Below are 10,279 nucleotides of genomic sequence, written 5' to 3'. Positions count from 1 at the left end.
ACGGAATAGCTGGGAGTCCGGATATCTCACCTGATTCTAAAGACTCACGGCAGTAATAGTTCACAGTCCGTGACCCTCAGCGATCTGGGGGTGCAGGCCCTCAGGTCTCGGGCCTAGTCATTCGACAGGTCGGGCCTAGCTGGGCCTGGTCGTCAGCCAGCAGACTCGCGGCAGGGCTCCCTCCGTGCAACCGTCCGGAGGTCAGAGAGAGAGACACTCCCCGGCCTGCTGCTTTTAAAGACTCCGGACGTAACGTTACGTTCACCTGACTCCCTTAACCAACTGAACACGGAGTTATTGTACTGCATGGAATAATTCTATTTGTCCATTTCCCAAAACAAGGAAGCTTCAGCTCAAACCAGAACAGACCTATTTGTTCCGGTGTCAAAGCTTTTCTCTATCCCTGAAGTAACCACTGGGACACCCTCTCCTTTTCACAAATGGAGCGCTTTCACAACCTGCACCCTCAGTCTCCCTGCTGGCTTTTTTCTGGCCCTGTTGAGTTTATTTCTCCCAAACCCAAGCCAGAGAATCCTACATGCTACTTCAGATGACGCCTCCAGGCCACCTACAACGACATCCACACTTCACTGGGTTATTCCTTCGCAACTGCCCCAGCCTCTCGCACTCTGATGACACCTGACATCTTCGTGTCATCACTACAGTTAAATCACCAATCTTCACATCCAAATATGTGTTCTCCACTCAGAACATCACTGTGTGCTGAGATGATGCCTATGAGGTGATTTTTGCATCCTTTATTCTGCGTAAGTACTGAGCACTATTTTCATCATTATCCTACAGAATTAAACACAAAGCCACCAAAACTTAAAATTCTTTGTCTGCAGACCTACAACTTTAGAATTCAACAGCAGTGATTACCACACTGTCCTGCCACCAGGGAGTTACATCTTGTGATTGTTTCCTTCCCCTTCACTCGGGGATGTTTCTAGTCTCATACCACCGCTCCCACTGACAATGGGGACAAGCTAGACCTTTCTTCTCACTGAAAATGCAGGCAGTGAAATCACTTCACCTAAACTATTCCCACCTATTCTCAATGCCTAGGACCTCCGGCAGCTAATTACAGAGAGAACAAGAAAAATCTTTCACAGCTAATTTGAATGTCTAAGCAATGTCTAACAGCTGGTCTAAGCGATTCCCACTTGCTCACTGCAGTACAAGCATTCTTCCACACTCCCTGTTACAAAGGTCACTTTTCAAGAGTGAACTGGTAAAGTTCACTGGTGAAGTTTTGTCTTGCTCTGTCTTTGGGGAGCTTAAAAATACATCTATGGTGAGACGAATTTCAAAGAAAACAGACCCAAGGTACTGTTTTCTCAGGTTTTTTTAGCCCCTCTCATCAAGACGGAATGAGCCACCTCAGGCATCATGATGGAACATTAGCGACAACTAAGAAGCACCATTCTCTGATTTCCATCATGCAACCTGCGATTTCAGGGCAAAAATGTCAGTCAAGCCACGGGTAACCCAGGAGCAGCACAAAATCAATCAAACTTTAAATCACAATCCAAAAAAGTAATTCACCTCATCTGTCAACCTCTGACGTCATCAGGTTTCTTTTTCAATCGTAAGTTAATTTTTCTGCAGAACGAAGCTCTCTGGAGAATTCACAAAACCTTCCCTATATATTGATGGGGCTCAACAACTGCACTGTGGAATGTTTAACGCTGAACCATGGGGAAGCCAGCCCCCAGCACCCACATGCCAGAACAGAGGGATTACAGGCTGATTTGGTGAAGCTCTTGAAACAAACCAACAGCTGAGACATAGATTTAGCGGGTGACAGCTGGGAACTGAGCCAACTGCTCCTGTTACTTCTTTTTCCCAGCGAGAACCAGCTCACACAAGGAGGTAAGTGAAATCAATTCCCGTTACTGCAACACTGCAGTTACAACATGAAGCTCTCAAAAGTCAGTAAGTTCTAAAAGGCAGGGATTTTTCTAGTTCAGATATGGCAAATTTCTTATTCCTGTCTGATGCGTACGCTTCGGTCACCTAACGAGAAGAAGGAAAAAGAGCAGGAACTTTCTAACTGCAGCAAGGACAGTGATGCAGAAGCCTTCTGGCTCTAAAGCAACTCCAAGTCTGAAGGAATGCCCGTTTGCTGGCCGTCCATGCACGCTCACAATTTACCCAGGCCCTTACTTTGGGAAATGGGCTGAGCTGTGGTTTCTCGGTTATATGACGGAAGTCTTTCTCATGCCTGTCCTTTGCCTCTCTAATGGGATGGAAATTGTCATGCAAATAAGCAGAAAATTCTGAAAGAAATCTTTCAGTTACTCTTTTGTAAAACACAATTTCCTATCATTATTTGTAGCAACTCTAGTAATTCAGGTCCAAGATCTGCACTCTCCAAACGAACACTTCAATATTTGACTTATTTTAAGCAGAAACCAGACTACCCCTCCTGAGATCTCTGCACAAATGACACATCTACACAAAGAGATAGCCTGGAAGAACAAAAGCTTAAAGGAGGCATCATACCTTTGGCCGGACTCCCAGGAAGCCGCTGCAATTTGGGGCACCACATTTACAAACAGTCTTTCCATTTCCCAGACACTCCAGATTGTAGTTGAAAGTCAGCTCAGTCCCTGGCACAAAAGCAGATTGAAACCAAGCGAGTTGTAACGAACTGTGAACGTCTTCAAAAGCACTTCTGAAATACAGTGACACTAGTGATGTCACAACTACACTGGGATACCAACTATTAATCTGCCCATAGATCTGTGTGGATTGAGAATTCAGTGCATCCCCACACTCCTACTACACAATACTGCCAAAAAGGGCGTTTGACCCCAAGCAGTAACATGCTTGGTTCAGTTTCTTGACCCTGTAGATCAGAGTATGAACCTCTGTTATACCACAGGTGTATGTGTCTCACCACGTCAGTGCTGCTGTTAAGTTTCCTGACTGCCTATGCGAAAACAAGTGTCTTCCTGGGGGGCTACGACCCCTCCCCTTCCCCTACAGAAACCCTGCCAAGCTTCTAACTGCAGGTGCTGATGGGGGGCTCCTTACCAGCTTTGATATTGACAATTGCGAAGAGCCCGACCCGAGTATCGCCGTTCACACACCATTTCTGAGTCTCACAGTTCGGCTGGCAGCAGTGGTTCATGAACCGAGCGTAATTGCCCTTCGGCCCAGCGTCAATGATTCGATCCTGCAATTGCAAAACAAAAACAAAACCAAAACAAACCACAAAACACATTCAATCAACTGTCAGTTTTGGCTCAAGCTGTTGCAGCCTGATGACACTTGCAAAGCACCCAAGTTCATAGACGAGTTGTAACCGAGAGTAAGGGACAGCTATGGCTGTGCTGCCTGGACAGTCGACAGACACCCAACCAGTTCCCACACACTGATGTCACTGGTCGGGGCTGGCTGATCATATGGCAATACAGACTCCTGCACGACATCATCATCATCATCTTCAAAGACAGAGGGCCTCCTGCACAGCCAGGAAAGTGTCACTGCTGCCCTCTGGGAAGTTAGCTCTCCCTGTGGTGTCAGTGCTGGACAAACACTACACCAGCATGACTGCGAGGCAGCAGTACCAGACTTTGACTTCTGCTTAAAAGCAAAAATACGTTCTTGTACACCAAGTTGTAGAAGGAAAACAGGAACAATCAGTAATGTGTGCAGTGCACTTTGGTACAGCACCATTTGTTAGACCACATTGGTGGAGAGAGCAGCTGAAACTGGGATATAGTTCTGTACTAATGAGGGAGATTTTAACACTTGGGTTTGCCCCTGCTTCCACCCATCAGTCAGACAAAGAGAACAAGACAGGGTCAGTGTGACTTCCCGGAAAGAAGAGGGGAGAGCCAGAAAGCAGCCACAGTGTTATCCTGTCCCACTCTCGACAGCTTCTTCCCTGCCTGCTGTCACGTTTCTTTCTAATCTTTGCAAGGCTGAGTGACAAAGAGTGGAAAGCAGCTGACAAAACCACCTACCTCATACCAACATCCTGGCCTTCAGGACCCACTGAAAAGTCTGTGGGTGTAACTCCACCCCTCTACTTAGATCACCAAGACCTGGATCTGAAGTTAAATACGGGTCTCACTGAGCCTGATACTTGTACACCTGAAGACTGATGCCTTTTCTGGCACACACCAGCCCAGGTCTGGACTCTCCATGGGTCAGCTGCTGGGAATAGTCCTGAGGTGACAAAGTTCACTATTATGCTGAAGCAAAACCCACGGTCCTCAGGCAATTGCATTCAGACAACTGCCTCACCTCTTCTGAATGAGCTTGGCCTGTTCAGACTTTGCTCCCAACACCCAGCCTGAAACTTCCCTATTGCTCATTATGTCCATCCTTTTAGTCCTTTCTTTAGCAGAAATGTGGACCAGCTCGTCAGCAACTCTGCACCTGTTTTACTCACTGGAGCTGACCACTGTCATGCCTTCCTTACAATCATTTTACTTCTGTCTAGGATGCTGGCAAGAGAAATGCCTTCCACGTACCTTATCCAGTGTCAACATATAGAAATTGGTGATGTCGTGCTCCTGAGCATAGCGGATTCGGGCTCGGCACTCCTCTTCATCAATTAGCTCCCCAACATACTCATTAACGAATTCGCCCTGTCAGAGAGAAAACAAGCTGGTAAGTCAAGAGAAATTCCCTCCGGGATGGAGGGGCATCCACCTTTGTGCTAAAACTTCATTCCCAGTTCCTTTGTGGAAATCTTTTCATAAAAATCTTCCTGTGTGCTTTGCAGCCCGTTTGACTTACGCTCTTCACTAAGAGCCAATTCATACATCCAACTCACACTCAGCAAATAACTTGAAATAAATCAAATAAAGCAACAACAGCCATCAGATTATTCCTTGTGTTATGGAAAGAATTAACACACAGGGACAGCATAAAGTAAACCACAAGAACTGCTCCTTGCTGCAAAGCTCGAAGCACTGCGTAACTGCGTTCCAGCTGGAAATGATACCCCTTTGGGGACCAACCACACTGAGCAGCACGACGCACCCAAGGCACCTGCTCCTGCAGGGAATCCACGGAGTTCCTCTGCAGATAAGTGCTGCAGCCCTCAGAGGGGACCTCAGCTCTGCTTCACTGGGGCTAATAGGTGCCTCTGCTAAATAACTGAGCTTTGCTTTTTCCAGACTGTCTGCTGAAAGAGAAATGTAACAGGCGCGTGGAATGGCAGAGGGATCCTTTAACCCGTATCACAGCAGGCAGCAATGCCTACACAGGAAAGACTCACATTTTTCCTTCTGCTGTCGAGCCCTCCTCCACAGCACGTTGTCCCTACTCCTTTTTCAGACATTCTTCTCCTACTATGCTAATTGTCCTCTGTTTCACTTCACCCTTTTTTAGCTTTAGGGTTCTCTTTGCTTTAACATTCTTCCTTCACATTCAGCACAGATCTGTATCCACAGAACTACTATTCTCTGGATTTAAAAGATAAATATATACGAGTGATTCAGCTGGAGATACCAGTTTCAGCAATAGTAAGAGCCATCTCCAAGACATTACCCTTTCATAAGTGACAAGCCCTGGTTTCAGTTTCTGATACAAGATTCTCATGCTGGAAAAGCCTGGCTATTCAAGAATGAGGGGAGGTATAATCACTGATCCCCATCTGGAAATCCTGAGCACCATCTTCAGGCCAGTGTTCTGGTGTACTCATAAAGCCCGTCGTCCATACAAGCAGACAGGTCAAGCAATCATCTTTCTTACCCTGCGGGACATCAATGTGAAAACCATTTTCTTGGTTAGCCAAGGCAAAACATTCCACTCAGGACTGGAAAAGTTAAACTCCTCCATTTCTTTCCTGATAAATGGCATTCTATGGCAAGAAATCTTCTTCAAATTATGGTAGTCAGTAATTTTTCGTATCTATTGAAACCAACAATGAGCAAGAGAGAAGTGGCAGAAAAAAATTACATGCAGAAACAGATTATGTACCTTCCTGATGTCTGTTTTGGCTTGCAAGCCCCAGCCTCGTGCCAGTGTGCGGAAAATTTGCACCTCAGGATACTGTCGCTTGGAGAAGCACTGGTTCTGGCAGCGCTCGCCAGCTGGGCAGACCATGGGGTGGCATTCATACAGCAACATCCGATTGATGCACTCGGAGTCCAGGCCGCACGGGTTTTCATCGGTTGGTTTGCAGTTGCAACGTGGTATCTCGGACAGGTCTGCAGTGAAGATCTGCACTTTACCCACCGGACGGTTCACCTTGAATACACACAAAGGACGTTAGCTCTTAAGAACACCAGGTTATCCTGACAGTCCCTTCTACAGCCAACCCTTCCCTATGAGCTGACAAGTTACAGTGCAAGTGAGTTACAGCACGGGGCAGAAGCACTCAAGTACAGGCACACATGTACTTCTGGACACACTACTTCAGGAGGTGTACAGCTAGAGGGAAGAGCGAGGGGGGATGCAGTTCCCCCACTAGCATCACCCGGTGCAGTGTGTGTTCTGCGATCCTGGAGCGGGGTGAGGCTGCCAAGTGTCTCCCTCCCATCAACACTGTGCCTACGCCTAGGTGGCCCAGTGCTCTTTGCTAGGTGTCCACCATACCTGTGACTGACACCAAGCCTTTTTCTGCATGAAACAGCACCTTCTCCAGTCTCTGAGTTTCAGGACCTTATCCTTACAGCCCTGGTTTTTTATTCTGTTACCTACAAGCTGGTTTGTGCTCTCATCTGTCACTATGAGGACCAGGTGGGCATGACTGTGACAGAGCACAGAGGACCCACCTATGCAGCAGGCCACAAGCAATTAACTCCCTACCCAAGTGTCTTGCAGACTGGTTAGTCAAGGCTGGAGTTGGAAGGCCCAAAGAGGAGCTCAGAGCTAAGCCAGGGAGCCCTCTAAAGACCACTACAGAAGGAAGCAGAGCGCAGCACCAGGTGGAGAAGCGACTGGCGTGTCTGTGGCATGAGCAGGGTCCTTTGGTTTTGGTTAAAGGCAGCAAACGCTGAAAGGCAGGTAACAAGAGTCAGGACTTTTGAGAGAGACATGGAAGAAAAGCTCCTTGCTGTTCTTTGCTCGAGTGAGCAATACCATCAGCTACCTTTCCTCTCCCAAGACACACAAGGAGGGGATCATTTAGCAAAACTATTCCAGGCCCCACATAATTTATCTGTTCCCACCCACTGAGCTGTTTCCGTGCTGTCAGCCTGCCTGAGGCTGGCCTAGCCTTGATCCTCCTCCTCTGTTTAACAGCAAACTCTGCAGAAACCTCCAATTAATCTCTTCAACACAGCCTCCCCTTCCTCCTAGTACTGCCTCCCACCTCCGACCTTCCTGATCACTCTGGCATTCTCCTCTGCCGCTTCCCATCTCAGATTGTTCCTTGTCACTTCAGTAAGTGACGAGACTCACAAGATTAGGACTGTTCCCTACCGAGCAGACCGAGGTGCCCTTGCTAGCTCTGGCACTACCGTGGAGTATGAGCACGGTGCCCCTCTCAACACACACACATGCCCAGCAGGACCTGCCCTACTCTCCAAGGCACTGCTGGTACAAAAAACACTCCAAAACAGGGTGATGCCTGGACTAGCCACAGCCCTGATGTCATGAGGGATCCCAAGTGTACTTTGCAGCAGTCTCTGGTTTTGGCAATCCTTGGGGAGAACCCTGAGATGCTGATCTTAGAAGGCCAGGATGGGAGCAAACACAGCCAGCTTTGACCATTCCTCCCTGAAGCCTTCTCCAGTCCAGCTTATGCTCCTGCAAACTGCTTTGCTTTCACAGAGACAAACAGCTTGTGCCCAGACCTCAGAAGAGCTGCCATCACTAATGACCATGACTGTTACTTATACTACGAGGGTATTTCAAAGGCTCCAAACTGGTTCCAAATTTCCTTCATGTTGCAGCCAGAGACAGGCTTAAAAATACCTTCAATGAGAAGCTGTATTTCCTTCAGCAAAGCTGCCTGGCTCATACTGCTGCCACAACATTCAGCTGAGTTCTTCAGCTGTACAGTAACCTATGCAGGATATATCTGTCTGCCTAGAAATCCTAGCTAGAAATGAAAAGTGCCAGCAACCTCTTAAACTTCCACAGTTTGCCACACAAAAAAGAGAAGGAGCAGACAGGGGCAATGAAAAAAGAGCACAGTCCCTGAATCACTGGGTTTCTGATCAGTCTGGACCAACAGCTCAAGCACATGTACCTGCCTGGGCTCAGCCCTCCTCTTAAGTCACCTCCATCCTCTAAGATTTCTACTGCTGCTCCAATTCTATCTCAAAATACAGCCCTAAACACGAAAAGCTCCCCAAAACTTAACAAATGGCCTGATTCCCTCACATACATCTGCTTTAGTATTTCTGTTCAATCACCAACGAATACAGAAAGAGATATAAAACAACAGCAGGTTTGCTCCACTGCAGCCTGACTATCTCCTGTTTTGCACCACCTGCGATTCCCACCTTGCCCTCAGCAGCAATATTGCTCATACTGCTCTCCCCTAAGTTCCCAAGGTTCAGAGACCCATCCTTCAGACTGCAGAGCCGACACGGAGCAGCACAGAGACGTCCAGATCTGTTCCAGTCAGAGTACCCCTGTTACTGGTGTCCAGCTTCCACACAGCTCCGCGCATACGTGAATCTTTTCTGTGGAGGATGACTGAAGATGCCCAAAGTAACCTTCAAATGAGGCCAGATGCCCAAACAGTAGATAAGTTTCTGTATACCTGTAAACCACCTCCACCGACAGCTCAAGGCTTATCTCCCACATCTGCTCCCCTCTTGTCCTCACCTTGATGTGTTTGTAGGGTGGAGGCTTCTTGTCATTCTTTTTGTCTTCCTGAAGCTGTCTCAGTTCTTTCTGCGCCTTCAACTCTTCAAATCTTACTGCAGCTTCCTGAAGAGCTAAGTGAGAGAACAGGCTGTGTTACAAGGAACTCCCTTTGCTCACACGCAAGTGGGCTGCCAGTGTCCACCCAGTGCTCCCAGCTCCACATGCAAAGTTCCCTGGCCACACGCTCCAGGGGCAGAGGTTCACTGGAGGGAGGTGAAGAAAAGGCAGTAGGGCCGTTGCAGGAGTAAGGGACCTGCCCATGGGTGATGGAGCATCCGAACTGTCAGTAGCTTTGCCCGCTTTTGGGCAGAGGTGCCAGGAAGCTGCATTCACAACTCCTGAGTATGTTTTTATACAGAGATAATGACTGTATTAGACACAGGAGAACTGACAAAGCAGCAGCTCACTCAGATTTACAATGGCTATGTCAGAGCTGGAGAAGTGGTCAAGACCTGCAGACCCTTCTCCCTCTCTGCGAGTCAGACGAATGACCACTGAGTGCGCTGCATGATAGATAAGCAGCAGGTGACTCTACAAATTTAGTACCACTTTAGCTCCAAGAAGAAAATTTTCTCTGCTACAAGAGTGCCACTTCTCCAAATGGGAATGAAGAGAGTAAGAACATGTACCTCCCTGGACAAGGACAAGTTACCTTTCTTGTATATGCCATCCACGCCCTTCCCCATCTTGTCTTTGCTGCTGACATCACCTTCCATGTAAGGAAACACACGGGCCTGGTGGGTCCACAGGTAATCCTTGGAGCCGAAGAACAGCACAGGGAACTCACCGATGTCATGTTTCATTTTCTGGATGTTGACAGGAATTGTCCTAGGATGGCAAATCTCAGCTGGCCACCACCTGCAACACATGGAAGGGCAGATGAGACCTCTGGCTTCCCCACTTCCAACCACCTCAGAAGTATGCTACTGCATGGAGACGTGGGGAAAACATGTGTGATGGCTACCAGCAAGGCTGGTGGGGATACCAGAGGCTACTGGAGAAGGAAAGCATGCGTTTTACCAGCCGCTAAGTGTATGCAAAATAGCCAGAGGCTGCTGCACTGTGCCCTGCAAAGAGGAGCAGCTTCTCACCTCAATCACCATGAGCGCTGCATGAAGAAGGTGCTTTTTCCCAGCCGCTAAGTGTATGCAAAATAGCCAGAGGCTGCTGCACTGTGCCCTGCAAAGAGGAGCAGCTTCTCACCTCAATCACCATGAGCGCTGCATGAAGAAGGGATGGGGGCAAGTCTTTCTACCTTCACCTACCTGTAGCGCCCAACTTTCACCCAGACTACTTCCTTGTAGTGTGGCTTTTTGCCTGCCTTGCAATCATTACAATACCAGCTTCCCTCTGGCATCTCAATGTTTAGACACTCACGGTGAAATGCAGCCGGGCACGACTCACAGCATAAAAGGCTGCCCCCTGCAAAGAAAAGGAGAAGGGATTGATGAGAGTCACTGTGCAGAAGCCCTGGACTCCACACTTCCAG

General features: G+C 48.1%; 1 protein-coding gene across 1 annotated transcript in view; it reads right to left on the bottom strand.

Annotated features, from left to right (window-relative positions):
* Positions 1-2,508: 2,508 nt before the first annotated feature.
* Positions 2,509-10,279, bottom strand: part of LOC104495296 (histone-lysine N-methyltransferase, H3 lysine-36 and H4 lysine-20 specific-like) — a gene marked incomplete at both ends in the record, with an annotated part of 8,380 nt that continues 609 nt past the window's right edge. Inside the window, 7 exons of the mRNA XM_010138247.1 lie at positions 2,509-2,615; positions 3,043-3,184; positions 4,491-4,607; positions 5,947-6,216; positions 8,749-8,861; positions 9,443-9,648; positions 10,056-10,212. Coding sequence (XP_010136549.1) covers positions 2,509-2,615; positions 3,043-3,184; positions 4,491-4,607; positions 5,947-6,216; positions 8,749-8,861; positions 9,443-9,648; positions 10,056-10,212 — 1,112 coding nt within the window. The remainder of the gene's footprint in view (positions 2,616-3,042; positions 3,185-4,490; positions 4,608-5,946; positions 6,217-8,748; positions 8,862-9,442; positions 9,649-10,055; positions 10,213-10,279) is intronic.

Source organism: Buceros rhinoceros, unplaced genomic scaffold (assembly GCF_000710305.1).
Source record: "Buceros rhinoceros silvestris isolate BGI_N320 unplaced genomic scaffold, ASM71030v1 scaffold40466, whole genome shotgun sequence".
NCBI lineage: Eukaryota > Metazoa > Chordata > Aves > Bucerotiformes > Bucerotidae > Buceros > Buceros rhinoceros.
The sequence above is the reverse complement of the archived record's forward strand: the minus strand, read 5'-3'. Positions and strand labels throughout refer to the sequence as shown.